The 12,978-nt window shown below is 67.0% G+C and overlaps 2 protein-coding genes across 3 annotated transcripts; one reads left to right on the forward strand and one right to left on the reverse strand.

Annotated features, from left to right (window-relative positions):
* Positions 1-1,572: 1,572 nt before the first annotated feature.
* CPNE7 (copine 7) lies at positions 1,573-8,683 on the forward strand. 2 transcript variants are annotated; one of them, XM_071440824.1, is made up of 16 exons: positions 1,573-1,740; positions 2,455-2,809; positions 4,898-5,080; positions 5,152-5,226; positions 5,581-5,655; positions 5,720-5,803; positions 5,884-5,973; positions 6,114-6,212; positions 6,530-6,640; positions 6,736-6,795; positions 6,878-7,011; positions 7,134-7,188; positions 7,333-7,384; positions 7,452-7,585; positions 7,669-7,905; positions 8,150-8,683. In XM_071440824.1, the coding sequence occupies exons 2-16, from the start codon at positions 2,603-2,605 to the stop codon at positions 8,285-8,287; spliced, it is 1,734 nt and encodes a 577-aa protein (XP_071296925.1). In that variant the 5' UTR covers positions 1,573-1,740; positions 2,455-2,602; the 3' UTR covers positions 8,288-8,683. The 2 variants fall into 2 exon arrangements, with proteins under 2 accessions (XP_071296925.1, XP_071296926.1); XM_071440825.1 differs by having other exon boundaries at positions 6,554-6,640.
* A 1,900-nt stretch (positions 8,684-10,583) lies between these two features.
* On the reverse strand, positions 10,584-12,545 carry LOC139596154 (sulfotransferase 2B1-like). Its single transcript, XM_071440179.1, is given in 7 exon segments — positions 10,584-10,936; positions 11,019-11,199; positions 11,270-11,364; positions 11,433-11,559; positions 11,680-11,888; positions 12,313-12,526; positions 12,528-12,545. Coding segments are annotated over 7 exon segments (960 nt in total). The 3' UTR covers positions 10,584-10,820.
* Positions 12,546-12,978: the final 433 nt, after the last annotated feature.

Genomic DNA, 12,978 nt, shown 5'->3' on the forward strand with positions numbered 1-12,978 from the left:
GCCCGGTGTGCTGTGGTTTTGGGGCACATGTAGCGAGCAGAGCCGCCCCGTGTGCCTGTGGCGGTGCAGGGATGTGTTCCAGCGTGGGAAGCCTCCTTGGCTGTCATTGGAGGCTCCACATTTCCCAACAGCGAGTTAAACACCTGCCTTGTGCCCACTCCTCTGCCTTGTCAGGGCTGCAGCCTGGGCTGCCTTCTGCTCTGATTCTGAGGGGCTTTGAGGTTCCCTCTCTGTGCCAGGCTTTGTCTGCTGCACCTTCCCTGCCTTCCGTGCCTATTCCTGGTTTGATCATTTCCACACTTTTTTGTGAGGCAAAGCTGTACAAGTTGGGTGTCATGGTGGAGGTCACTCAAGCTTGCCCCACTTTTGGGGGTGTATAGGGGGAGCAAGGTGTGGCCCAGCCTCTCAGTTGGGCTTGGATGGAGCCAAGTCCCAGGGCTGGACTGTGCTGCTGTGCCATTCTTCACTTCCTGGCCCTTGGCTCAGACCCTGCTTCAGTTCTAAGCCACTTTTAGCTATTTCTTCATTGGTTAAAGACCATCCAGGTCCCATCCTGTGGTAGATGTGGCACTTGGGGACATGGTGGTGGCCTCAGCAGTACTGGGGAGAGGGTGAACTGATCTTGGAGTCTTTCCATCCCAAATGGTTCTGTGGTACTTTAGGTGGCATCACAGGAGCTCAGGAGAAACTGGGGGGTTCTGGCTGATCCTTGTGGCTGTTGGGGGAATCCCAGGCTCTGCCTGTCCCTGGGCAGGGGCTGATGGGTCCCTGGGATGTGTCTGTGGGATCAGAGCTGCTCTGGGAGCACTCACCCAGCCCATTGTTATGATGGGATAGGATCACAGGGATGGGATGGGACACTCCGTGCTGGAATCCTGGCATTGCTGCATGGTTCCTGGGCAGTTCAAAAAGGTGAGATGTGCCTGGTGAGGTGCTGTCTGTGTCCCATCACCACGGTGTCCCTCCAGCCCCTCTGCCCAGCCCATGTCCCACTGTGGGTTGGTGCCTCCTGCCCTACCGAGCCGTGCTGGAGCTCTGGGGGGAGTGGGAAGGAGGGTGGCCTATTTCTGCCAGGCAGACTGGGGATTAGCTCCCGAAGCCCGGGCCCTCTGGTGCCCTCGTGCTTGTTAGCCCTATCTGCATTTTAATCCCTCCAAATTTGAGCTAATTACATCATCTCCCATAAAGCTGGATTGACAGCACCGCAGTGCTGGGGGGACAGGGGTGGGTGGGGGATCCCGGGCTGGGGACTCAGCCCATGGGGCTCCATGTGCATGGAATGTGGGTCTGGATGCCCCAGCATGTGAGGAGGGCACCCCCTGGGTTTGGGGGGACCCCACCCTTGTGTTGGCTCAGAGTGTGGGGGGGCAGGACCAAGGTGGCCCTGGGTTCCCCATGGGGAGCACTGGGGAGGGCGGGGGGCGGTGGCTGTGCCGTGTGGGTCTCTCTGGGAGAGGAGCTCCTGCTCTGGCACAGCCTGCAGTGCTGGGGACCCTGCGGACCCCGCTCAGCCCCGCTGCGGGGTGGGCTCTGCTCCGGAGCCGGCAGCGAGGTAGTTAACGGAGCTTGTCATCCATCTCCCTCTTAGGGCTCCGCTCCCGAGCTGCAGCTTGAGTCAGTTGTGTGGAGGTGGCAGCGGCAGCAGCTCCGGCGGGCACACCGGCACGGCGGGCACACCGGCACGGCGGGCACGCCCCGGGCCGGCCCCTGCCGTGCCCAGCCCGGGCCACCGGCACCCAGGTGAGGGGGCGACGGGCAGGGTGGGACCCGCTGTCCCCTCCACTGAGCGGCGGGTGATGCCAAGGGGTGCCCGCGATCCCGGGGAGGGGAACGGTGCCCACCGGAGCTGGGGCACCGGAGCCATGTGCCGGGGAGGGCCTGGGCACTGCATGACTTCCCCAGGAAACTTCGGCCGGGCTGGGCATGTGAGGGCACAGCTGGGCAAAGGCTGCTCTGCCCCTGACCCTGCCCCTGCCAGGAGCCCCCAGCACCTGCAGGTGACGGGACAAGCCCCGGACTGGGGCCGGGACTGGCAGAGCCCCTCGCTTCCCCATCAGGCAGCATCGGCCGGCTGAGTGCTGCCAGCCTCGGGGGCAGGATGGACGCTGTCCCCAGCACGGGGGAATCGTCACCTGGTGCCACAGGCGCGGAGTTGGTGTCCCCACTCCCCTCCGGAGAGCCCTGCCCGGGCTGGGGGTGCTGCCCGCAGGGGCTGGAGGGGTTCCTACTCCACAGCCCCACACGGCGCACTCCAGGGTGGGAACCCCACCCCACTTAGGTCCCCCCTCCCCTCGGGACTCATCCTGCCGCTGGGGTGGGGCTGGGACAGAGCTGGGCACGGCCCTGCAGGACCGAGTGAACCCCCACAGCAGTGCCCACGGTGCTGGCTGGGATCTGGGGGTACCCGGGCCGTGCCAGCTCCCACTCACCCCCCCGTGCTTTGATGCCTTGCAGAGCCCCGCGGAGCCATCGGGACTGGAACGGCCCCCCCAGCTCGGAGCTGTCCCGGGACCCCTGTCCTGGCAGCGGGGCCGTGCCGGGCAGCGCGGGGCGCCGTGCCCCGGGCATGACGGGCACCTGCCCCGCTCGCTGACAGCCCGCCATGCCCTTCGCCCACGGGGCCGCCTGTGCCCCGCCGCGCCCCGCCGGCATGGGCGGCGTGCCCGAGCCGTGCCCGCAGGCCCCGCTGGCCGTGCTCTCCAAGGTGGAGCTGCGGGTCAGCTGTAAACACCTCCTGGACCGAGACACCCTCAACAAGTCGGACCCCTGTGTCCTGCTGCTGATGCAGTCCCAGGGCCAGTGGATGGAGGTAGGAGAGAAGGGGGCACTGCTGGCACCCACCGAGCTGGGCAGGGCGGGACCCAGGCTCAGGGTGCAGGATGTAGGGGGCTGCAGGGTGGGCTGCAGGAGATGGTGGGGGGTGAAGTGCAGGGTGCAGAATGGGGGTCGGGGTGCAGGAGTTGGTGGGGAGCAGGGTACAGAGCAGGGTACAGGGTGCAGAAAGGGGTGCAGGGTTCAGAGCAGAGTACAGGGTTCAGAGCAGGGTACAGGAGATAAGGGAGAGAAGGGGGTACAGGGTGCAGAAAGGGGTTCTAGGCACAGTACGAGGTGCAGGGTTCAGACCAGGGTACAGCGTGCAGAGCAGGGGGGCAGGAGGTGATGCAGAGTAGGGTGCATGGTGCAAGACAGGTTGCAGGGTTCAGAACGAGGTGCAGGGTTCAGACCAGGGTGTAGGAGACAATGAAGAATGGGCTGCTGGGTGCAGACCAGGGTCAGAAAGGGGTACAGGGTTCAGAATGGGGTGCAAGGTGCAGAACAGGGTGCAAGGCTCAGAGCAGGGATGCAGAGTAGGGTGCACAGTGCAGAACAGGTTGCAGGGTGCAGAACGGGGTCCAGGGTGTGAGGCAGGGTGGGCAGGGCACTGTGGGGCACCCAGCAGCCTGTGAGGATGGATGGGGCTGCAGTGGGGCTGGGGAGTGGGGCGGGCGTGGTGCCCACCGCTCCCGAGTGGCTCCCGAGTGGCTCCAGTGCCCCCTGGGGTGGCTCAGGGCTGGAGGGCTGGTGCTGACACTGGCACTGGGGCTGATGCTGGCACTGGGGCTGGCACGGCTCCTTCCATCCCTCCCCGTGCTGAGCTCCGGGCTGGCGCCGCGGCCCCGCTCTAATCGCGGCCGCTCAGCCGGCGGATTTAGCGCTAAATCCCTCGGCGTGTCATCGACTCGGCTCGAGCCAGCGCGGAGCCGGGCACGGAGGGGGGGACAAGGGCACCGTGCCAGCTGCGGTGTGCTGTGCCATGCCAGAACACTTGTACCCAGCTGTGCCACAGTGCCTTGTGCCATGCTCTGCGTGCTCTGCCATGCCAGACACTTGTACCTGGCTGTGCCACAGTGCCTTGTGCCACGGTCTGTGTGCTCTGCCATGCCACACACTTGTACCTGGCTGTGCCACAGTGCCTTGTGCCACGCTCTGTGTGCTCTGCCATGCCACACACTTGTACCTGGCTGTGACACAGTGCCTTGTGCCATGCTCTGTGTGCTCTGCCATGCCGTGCCATGCTCCAGGCTGTGCTGTGCCAGACACCAGCCAGCTCCAGGAGGCAAGAGGGTCCCTCCTGAGCCACCTTGTGGAGTGACTCCTGTCCCAGCCAGCCTGTGTGCCCCAGACCAGGTGCCTGAACCCGGCTCTGCTGCTGGCTCTAAGGCCCTGGGTCCAGAGGGTCTGAGGACCCAACAGCCACATTCCCACAGAACGAGGGGCTGGCAGTGCCACACAGGAGGGACACGGGTGGCCACGGCAGGGTGGCAGCAGTGTGGGCTCGACAGGTGATGCTGGACTGAGCAGGCAGTGGGCAGGGGCCAGGGGCTGGCAGGGTGCCCTGGCCAGGATGTGTCCCCTTGAGTCAACCCTGGCAGGGATGAGTGCGGGGGAGGCTCCGGAACTGCTCAGCACCCACTGCCAGCACGGCCAGGAGATGCTGGGCACCCACTGCCCACTGGGGCCACCAGGGCCAGGGGCTGGCAACCCCCAGGATGGGCACAGAGGCTTGTCCTGGCACCAGCCCCTTGCTCCTGCTCCAGCAGAGCTGTGGCAAAGCACAGCCAGAGGCAGAGTATCCCCTTGGACGACCACAGGGAGCCCAGTGGGAGCAGCGTCCCACACCCAGGGCTGGAGGCTGTGGGGGGCACAAGGGGCCCCTCCAAATGCCATTCACTCGGGCACAGCTGGTCCTTCCCTGCATTCCCTGTTCCTGCACCCCTATCCCTTCACTGCCCCATCCCTCATCCCTGTACCCCTCAGCCTGGCATGTGCCATCCCTTCACCTCCCCTCAGAACAGCCCCCGTTCTACATCCCCGTGTGAGCCCTGGCACCCCAAGGCCCTGTGCCAACCCCTCGCAGGTGGATCGCAGCGAGGTGATCAAGAGCAACCTGAACCCCGTGTTCGCCAAGATCTTCACGGTCGATTACTACTTTGAGGAGGTGCAGAAGCTGCGCTTCGAGGTGTACGACAGCCACGGCCAGGCCGGCGTGGGCACACACGACGACGACTTCCTGGGGGGCATGGAGTGCACCGTGGGCCAGGTGAGCCTGGGGACACCCCCCTGCTCGGGGACCCCCGGCCGTGTCCCCTCCCCAACGCTGGGCTCCCGCAGATCGTGGCTCAGAAACGGGTGACGAAGCCGCTGTTCCTCAAGTACGGCAAGTTCGCGGGCAAGTCCACGATCACGGTGAGCACCAGGCCCGTGCTGGGGGTGACACTGGGCGGGTGACACTGAGCAGGGGCGCTGGGGTGGCACAGAACCGAGGGTGGCACCGGGATGGGGTGCACAGGTAACATGGGGCTGGAATCCTGGGATGGCACCAGTCAGGACACATGGATGGCACTGGACTGGATGGGTGGCACAGACTCTTGGGGTTGGGGAGGGCTCAGGGTGCCCAGTGGCATCTGCTGCCCATCCTGAAGGTCCCTGCTGTGCCAGGGAGGCACGTGGGGCCCTGTCCCCTCCCAGGGCAGCCCAGGGAGGTGGTGGGCAGGGGGGCAAAGCTGTGCCAGGCTCTGAGCACCCACGGCTGCCTCTCAGATCATCTCGGAGGAGATCTCGGGGAACAACGGCTACGTGGAGCTCGCCTTCCGTGCCAAGAAACTGGACGACAAGGTGAGCTGGGTGCTGGGGGGGGAAAGTGCAGGGGGCACTGCTCTCTCTCACCCTCCTCCCCCAGGACCTGTTCAGCAAGTCAGATCCCTTCCTGGAGATCTACCGCATCGACGACGACCGCAGTGAGCAGCTGGTGTACCGCACCGAGGTGGGGCTGTGGCAGCACCGGGCCCCCATGGCCACCCCGGGGGCTCCCCGGCCCCGCTGAGCCCCCACCCCATCCTGCAGGTGGTGAAGAACAACCTCAGCCCCATCTGGGAGCCCTTCAAAGTCTCCCTCAACTCGCTCTGCAGCTGTGAGGAGAAGAGGAAGCTGAGGGTGAGGAAGAATGATGGGGACCTCTATTCCTGCCCTGGGGGCATCTGAACCCCAGCTTCCCTGGCGGTGTGCTGGGGACCCCTCAGTGCTGGGCACGGGGCTGAGCCCCCCTGGTGACCCCTGAGCTGTGCCCATCACAGTGTGTGGTGTGGGACTACGACTCGCGGGGCAAGCACGACTTCATCGGGGAGTTCTTCACCACCTTCGAGGAGATGCAGAAGGCCATGGGGGAGAACAAGGTGGGACATGGGGACATGGGGATGGCCTGGGTCACCCTGTGTGCTGCCAGCAGAGCCTGTCCTAGCAGGCACCTTCCAGCTCCTCCTCTGGGTTTGGCATCGTTTTCTTCTCTCTGCCCTCCTGTTTGGGGAAGGGATGGTGGGTTTGGGATCAGTCATGGGTGGGGTGGCTGGCAGTGGGGCAAGGCAGCTGCACCCTGGGGCTGTGGGGGTGCAGGGTTACTGGGACACAATGTTCTGGGGCTGTGGGGTCCCCACGGGGCACAGTGAACCGGGGTGGGGGTGCCCGGGCGGGGCTGTGCCCGGGGGGGCCGCAGGCAGCGCGGGTGCCGGTGCCACAGGTGCAGTGGGACTGCATGAACCCCAAGTACAAGATCAAGAAGCGCAACTACAAGAATTCGGGGGTCGTGGTGCTGCTGGACCTGAAGGTGAGTGCCTGGGAGCTGTGCCAGGCCGTGCCAGGCTGTGCTGAGCCATGCCAGGCTCCGTGGGGCACGGCCGCCTGACGCGGGTCCCTCTGAAGATCCACAGGGTTTACTCCTTCCTGGATTACATCATGGGCGGCTGCCAGATCCATTTCACGGTGAGCAGCGGCCCCTCTCCGCCCAGCAGGGACACCCCAGTGGCCCTGCTCACCCTGGGTGACCCCAATGTCCCCCCACCAGGTGGCCATCGACTTCACGGCCTCCAACGGGGACCCCCGGAACAGCTGCTCCCTGCACTACATCAACCCCTACCAGCCCAACGAGTACCTCAAGGCTCTGGTGGCTGTGGGGGAGATCTGCCAGGACTATGACAGGTGGGTGGCTCTGGCAGATCCCCCGGGGCCACACACACTGGTAACACCCACCTCGGGGTGAGATCTGCTGGTGACAAGCACTCAGGGCTGGCACCAGAGCTCCTCACACCCTTCCCTTGCAGCGATAAGAAATTCTCAGCTCTGGGCTTTGGTGCCAGGATCCCCCCCAAGTACGAGGTGAGGGGGTCTGTGGGACCCCAGGGATGTGCTGGTCCCTCTGGGTACCCTCGGCTGTGGCACTGGTGGGGCTTGGCAGACACCAGGGGCTGTGGTAGGGGCTGCACCAGCTGCCCCCTCCCCTTCCTCCCTCCCTCCCTCCAGGTCTCCCACGACTTCGCCATCAACTTCAACCCCGACAATGATGAGTGTGAGGGTGAGTCCAGCTCCAGAGGGGCCGGACCCATGGCGGGGATGCCCCTCACCCCTCGCACACCCCACAGGCATCCAGGGCGTCGTGGAGTCCTACCAGAGCTGCCTGCCCAAAATCCAGCTCTACGGCCCCACCAACGTGGCTCCCATCATCTCCAAGGTGGCTCGAGTGGCAGCTGATGAGGAACGGACCAAGGAGGCCTCGGTGGGTCCCCCTGCCCCGCCGGGGCCGGGCTCAGACCCTGCACCCGGGGGTCGGGCAGCCCCCGAGCGTCCCTGTCCCCCCAGCAATATTTCATCCTGCTGATCCTGACCGACGGCGTGGTGACGGACATGGCGGACACGCGGGAGGCCATCGTCCGCGCCTCCTACCTGCCCATGTCCATCATCATCGTCGGCGTGGGCAACGCCGACTTCACGGACATGCAGATCCTGGACGGGGATGACGGCGTGCTGCGCTCCCCCAAGGGCGAGCCCGTGCTGCGCGACATCGTCCAGTTCGTGCCCTTCCGCGAGTTCAAGAACGTGAGTGGGGCAGCGGCGAGCTCCTGCCTCCCCCTCCTGGCTCCTCCCTCCCCTCCCGCCCTCCCCTGTCCCCTCCGGTTCTCTCCCGTCCTTTTCCATCCCCTCCCGTCCCCTCTTCCCCCCTCCCATCCATCTCTTCCCTCCTCGTTCCCTCCGCTCCTCTCCGCTCCCCTCGGCCCCTGGCGGCGCAGGGATGCGGTGCCCGCGGCTCAGCCCCGTGTCCCGGTGTCTCGGTGTCCCGCAGGCGTCGCCCACAGCCCTGGCCAAGTGCGTGCTGGCGGAGGTGCCCAAGCAGGTGGTGGAGTACTACAGCTACAAGGCCTTCCCCCCGCGCTGCCCCCGGCCCCCCACCCCCGACCCCAGCCTCGGCTCCCCGCAATGAGGGACCCCCGACCTCGCTTTTCCCCAGTGAGGGTCCCCCGGCCCCGACTCCAGCCTCAGTTTCCCCTGTGAGACACCCCCAGTGCCCCCCAGCTTTGGCTGCCCCAGTGAAGGCTCCCAGCCCCAGCCTAACGTGCCCCAGTGAGACCCCTCCCCTCTCCCACTGTGGCCTGGGGACACACGGGGTCCCTGCCAGGCCCTGCCCTGCCACAAATCCCCGGCTGGGACATGGGGAAGGTCCCGGCCCCCCAGTGCAGGACACTCCCAGCACTGCCCATCCAGTCCTGTGGTCCGGATCCAACCCTGCTGTCCTCCGGCCCCCTCGGTCCCCGCTTCTCTGTCACTGTGACCTTTGGAGGCTGCATGATCCCCCCAATAAAGCACCACCCTGTGCCCACCCTCTTGCTCTCTGGGTGCTGATCCCACCCTCGGGGGGTCACTCGGGTGGGTGGGAGGCTGGCAGCTCCGGGTGTCCCCTCGCGGTGACGCCGCGCTGCCCCACCCGGTGACCAGAGCCGAGGGCGGCCCCAGCGGCCCCGGTCCCGGTGTCCGTGGCCGGCAGCGAGCCGGGAGCGCCGGAGCAGCCGCGGCTTTGATGTGCCTGGGAGGGAGCTCGGGATCTTCGGGAGCTCGTCCCGCTGCGCCGCGGCCCCGAGTCCAGGGCACGGAGCGGGGAGAGGGGAGAGGGGAGAGGCGGCCACGGAGCGGGCCCTGCTGCCCTGCACACGGCCGCTGCTACGTGCTGTGCACCCTGTGCTGTGTGATGTGTGCCCTGTGCTGTGTGCCCTGTGCCACACCCTGCGTCCCCAGCTGTGTTCCGTGTGCCATGTATGTGCTCTGTGTGTGTATCCTGTGCCATGGGCCATGCACCACAGTCACCTGTGACATGTGCTCTGTCATGTCCCATGTGCTATTTGTCATGTGCCATTTGTCATGTGATGTATTCTGTGTGCCCTGTGCCGCGTGCCAGGTGCCATGCTCTTTGTGCCCTGTGCCATGTGCCACGTGCTGTGTGCCATGTTCCTTGTGCCATGTTCCATGTGCCATGCATCATGCTGTGCCACGTGCCACGTGCCGGGCAGTGTGCCACCCTCCTGCCATGTGCTGTGTGCTGATGCTGCCAGCACGGTGCCAGCAGATGCTCCTGGCAAGGTGACATCCCCAGGGGCAGGGTGTGCCCAAGGCCACCACAGGGACTGAAACTCGAGCCTGGCACAGCCTCATGGGGTAGGGGCCACCTGAGGTGCCACTGAGCCGGGCTCCAGGGTGCTGCCACGTCCCTGGGTGCAGGTGCCAGGCTGGCCCCAGGTGGGTGTCACTCTCCGGGACAGCTCTGCTGGCCCTTGGGCACCGCTGGCAGCACAAGGCAGGGCAGGGGCGCGGTACCTGCACCCCCATCCAGCCCCTATTTATAGCTCCTGATTCATCCCTTTAGGGCGGGATCCCGGCTGTTGCCGTGGAAACCCAAACCTGCCGGAGGATGCAGCAGGGGCCGGTCCTGTGCGGGCAGGAGCCGCCCTGGCACCCCAACCCTTGGGGACAGAGGGTGGGTGCAGAGGGACCCACGGGGCTGGCAGTGTCCAGAGACGCCTCGCTGGGCTGTCCCCGCCAGCAGGAGGGGCTGGCACAGGGGGCAGGGTTGACAAGGCTGGCAGAGGGGGCAGGAGTGGCAGGACCCTGGTGCCACAGTGCCCAAGGAGGGTCTCACCAGGTCCCCCCTGTTAGCCAGGCCTAGCCAGGGGTCCTGGTGGTGCCAGGCCAAGCCCCCACCCTTCCTGGTAAGGAAGCCAGTTAATTACTGACTGAGCCTCTGCTGCCGGGGGGGCTCCACGGAGCAATTCCTTGGATAGGGGCCAGAGAGGGGCTGGGGGCTCGGGCTGCTGCCTGCCCGGGACACCCCAGGGTGCAGGGGGTGGAAGGAGCCCCTCGGTGCGAACACCCCAGCAGGGGAGATGGGCAGGGGGAGCACCCAGCCGGGGCAGGGGGCGCTGGAAGGGGATCGGCTGGGAGGGAGACTCGGGGGTGGAGGGCCCTGGCTCCTGCTGGAGGAGCCAGCTCCGTGCCACGAACTGTGCTGGCGAGCCCTGTCGCCACGCTGTGACCCCGCCCGGCCCGTGCCGCCCCCCCGGTCATTGCCCCCCGCCGTTAATGAGGTCCCCGGTGATGCGTCCCCACCCCGATGTGCTCCTGATAACAGCAGCTGTTCCTGATAACAGCAGCTCTTCCCTCCTCGCACCCGTGGGAATCGCTGCCTTCCAGGGAACAGCAATAAATATTTATTTCCGCAGGGCGGGATGGGCGGAAAGAGGGGTCACGGCCACAGCCCCGGGCCGGGGGGAGCGAGGCCAGGGGGATGGCCACAATGCACGGCCGGAAAAGCTCCTCGGGCCCAGGGAGGAGGAGGGACGGTGCCTGCCCCCCCAGACGCCCCAGCCCCGGGGGGGTGACACAGGGGGTGTTTGGAGGGCCCCTGCAGGGTCCCCATGTGGTTGTCAGCAGGTGAGGGCTCGGAGTCCCCCCAAAGCCCGGCTCCTTCAGGCCATGGGCCACTGCGCGGGCAGCTCCGTGTCCCCCATCTCCTCCTGGTAGCGCCGGTTGAAGAGCGCGTTTTGCTCGGGGGAGAAGTGGCTGCGCCAATCCCCCACCACCCCTGAGGGACACAGGGGACAGGCACTCAGGGTCCCTGTCCCCGCGGTGTCCCCGCCGTGCCCCACGCCCCCAGCCCCGCTCACCCTTGCGCATGAAGCGGCCCTGGCTGTGGTCCATGATCTCGGAGGGGATCAGGGAGTAGTTGGCCATGGCGTTGTCCCGCATGGCCGAGAAGGTGCAGTGCTGCTCCAGGGCTGCCAGCGTGGCCGGTGCCAGCGGGCACCCCAGGAAGCTGCTGAGGCGCTGCGCCGTGCCCCGCAGGTCCTGCGGCGGGAGCTCGGTCAGCACCGGGCGCCGGGGACAGGGACGGGGACGAGGACACGGCGGGGCTCACCTGGTGCAGCTCCTCGTAGGTGACGAACAGGATGTCCAGGAGGTGCCGCTGGCCCAGCCAGCCCTTGACGTGCTCAAACCAGGAGCCGTAGTGCACTGCGGGGAGGCGGGGGGTGATGGGGCGCCCTGAGGCTCAGTCCCCCCCCAGACTCCCCCGTCCCTACCTGTGCCCTCGAGGAACTGTGTCAGGAAGGCATCGAAGGAGCTGGGATCGGGCAGGAACTTGGCCAGGTGATGGAAGTGGTAGAAGGAGACAGCGACGTCTTTGGGGTTCCTGGCCACGTAGATCACCTGGAGGGACACAGAGTTACCCCCGCAGTCGGGGGGATTCCCCCGCTCAGAAATCCCCCAGCGTTTCCCCGGTTTTGGGAAGCCCCGAGGGTGTGGGATGTCCCTGGGGACCCCTCTGACCTTGGCCTTGCTGCGCTGCAGGGCGGGGGCCAGCACGGGGGCGGGCAGGTGCGTGGTGAGGAGCCGCGGGCTCCCGGTGTCCCGCAGAGCATCCCGGCAGTAGATCTGCTCCAGCCACGGCGCCCTCTCCCAGTTGGGAATGGTCTTGGCCGGGCGGGCGTCGCCGAAGCTGAAGAGCAGCGTCAGGATCTCCTGCATCCAGGTCGTGCCTGCAGAGGCGGCCGTCAGGGCAGGGCCACGGCACCATGGCATGGCATGGCACGGCATGGCACTGCAGGGCACAGCACGGAATGGCACTGCACTGGCACGGGTAGCACGGATTGGCACAGCAAGGCACGGCTCAGCCTGTCCCGTCCCATCCCGACCCCTCCTGTACCAGCAGCTGGGCTGGCAGCGCCGTGTGCCCCCTCCCTGAGCCCCCAGGGACACCAGTCTGGGGCCGGGGACAGTGGGGCAGCAGGACAGGGGCTCGGGCAGGACCCTCCTGGCCAGGGGTCCCCGTGCTGTGCCAAAGGGTGGCCGCGGGGACAGCTCCGGGTGTCTCCCAGGCCCCCGGCAGCTCCGGGAGAGCTCCCGCCCCAGCCCCGTCCCGCCGCGTCCCCTCGGTGTCCCCGTGTCCCCCCATGCCCTCACCCGATTTGGGGTAGGTGGCGATCAGCACGTCGCTGGGGCGGAAGGTGAAGGCGGCGGCGAAGCCGAGGGACTCCTGGGTGTGGAGGTGGCCGGGCAGGGCGATGCCCGCAAAGGTCTCGGTCACCTCCATGCGCTCCATGGCCCGGCCGGGCGGGACGCGCCGGGAGCCGCTTAAATAGCGCAGAAAGAGGAAGCGGCCCCGGCGGGCGGGGGGCCGGAACCCCCCGGCACATTCCTGCCGGGGAGTCGGGAATCCGCGCTGGGGCCATCGCCGGGAGAGCGCGGCTGGCAGGGGCTGCACACGCCCGGGATGGGACGGGACGGGATGGGTGGGATGGGAGTGCTCCCGTCCCAGACCCAGCCGGGAGAAACGAGGGGGCCGCGTCACCCCGGGCAGGGCCCGGGAAGCCCGAGGGATGCCAGCCCCACACCGGCCCCAGCCCGGGCTCCCCGTGGCTGGCACCGCAGGAGGGGGTTCCCATCCCGGCACACCCCAGCATGAGGTGTCCAGCTGGACCGGCCATCTCCACGTGGCTCCGTGCCATTCCCAGAAGCGCCACCAAGGCCTTGCTGGGAAGGACGGCGCAGCTGGAGCCAGCAGGGATGCGCAGCACCCGCAGCACGGCGGTGCCTCAGTTTCCCCTCGGGACGCTGCAGCGGGACCGG

This window comes from Agelaius tricolor, unplaced genomic scaffold, assembly GCF_023055355.1.
Source record: "Agelaius tricolor isolate 1412-34295 unplaced genomic scaffold, bAgeTri1.0.p SCAF_15, whole genome shotgun sequence".
In the NCBI taxonomy this organism is placed as follows: Eukaryota; Metazoa; Chordata; class Aves; order Passeriformes; family Icteridae; genus Agelaius; species Agelaius tricolor.

Excerpts from the sequence above, each read along its gene's own strand:
- CPNE7 (XM_071440824.1), top strand. The coding sequence starts at position 2,603 with ATGCCCTTCGCCCACGGGGCCGCCTGTGCCCCGCCGCGCCCCGCCGGC. Across the intron at positions 6,641-6,735 it reads TGGTGCTGCTGGACCTGAAG|ATCCACAGGGTTTACTCCTT; the intron begins GTGAGTGCCTGG and ends GTCCCTCTGAAG. Across the intron at positions 7,906-8,149 it reads CCTTCCGCGAGTTCAAGAAC|GCGTCGCCCACAGCCCTGGC; the intron begins GTGAGTGGGGCA and ends GGTGTCCCGCAG.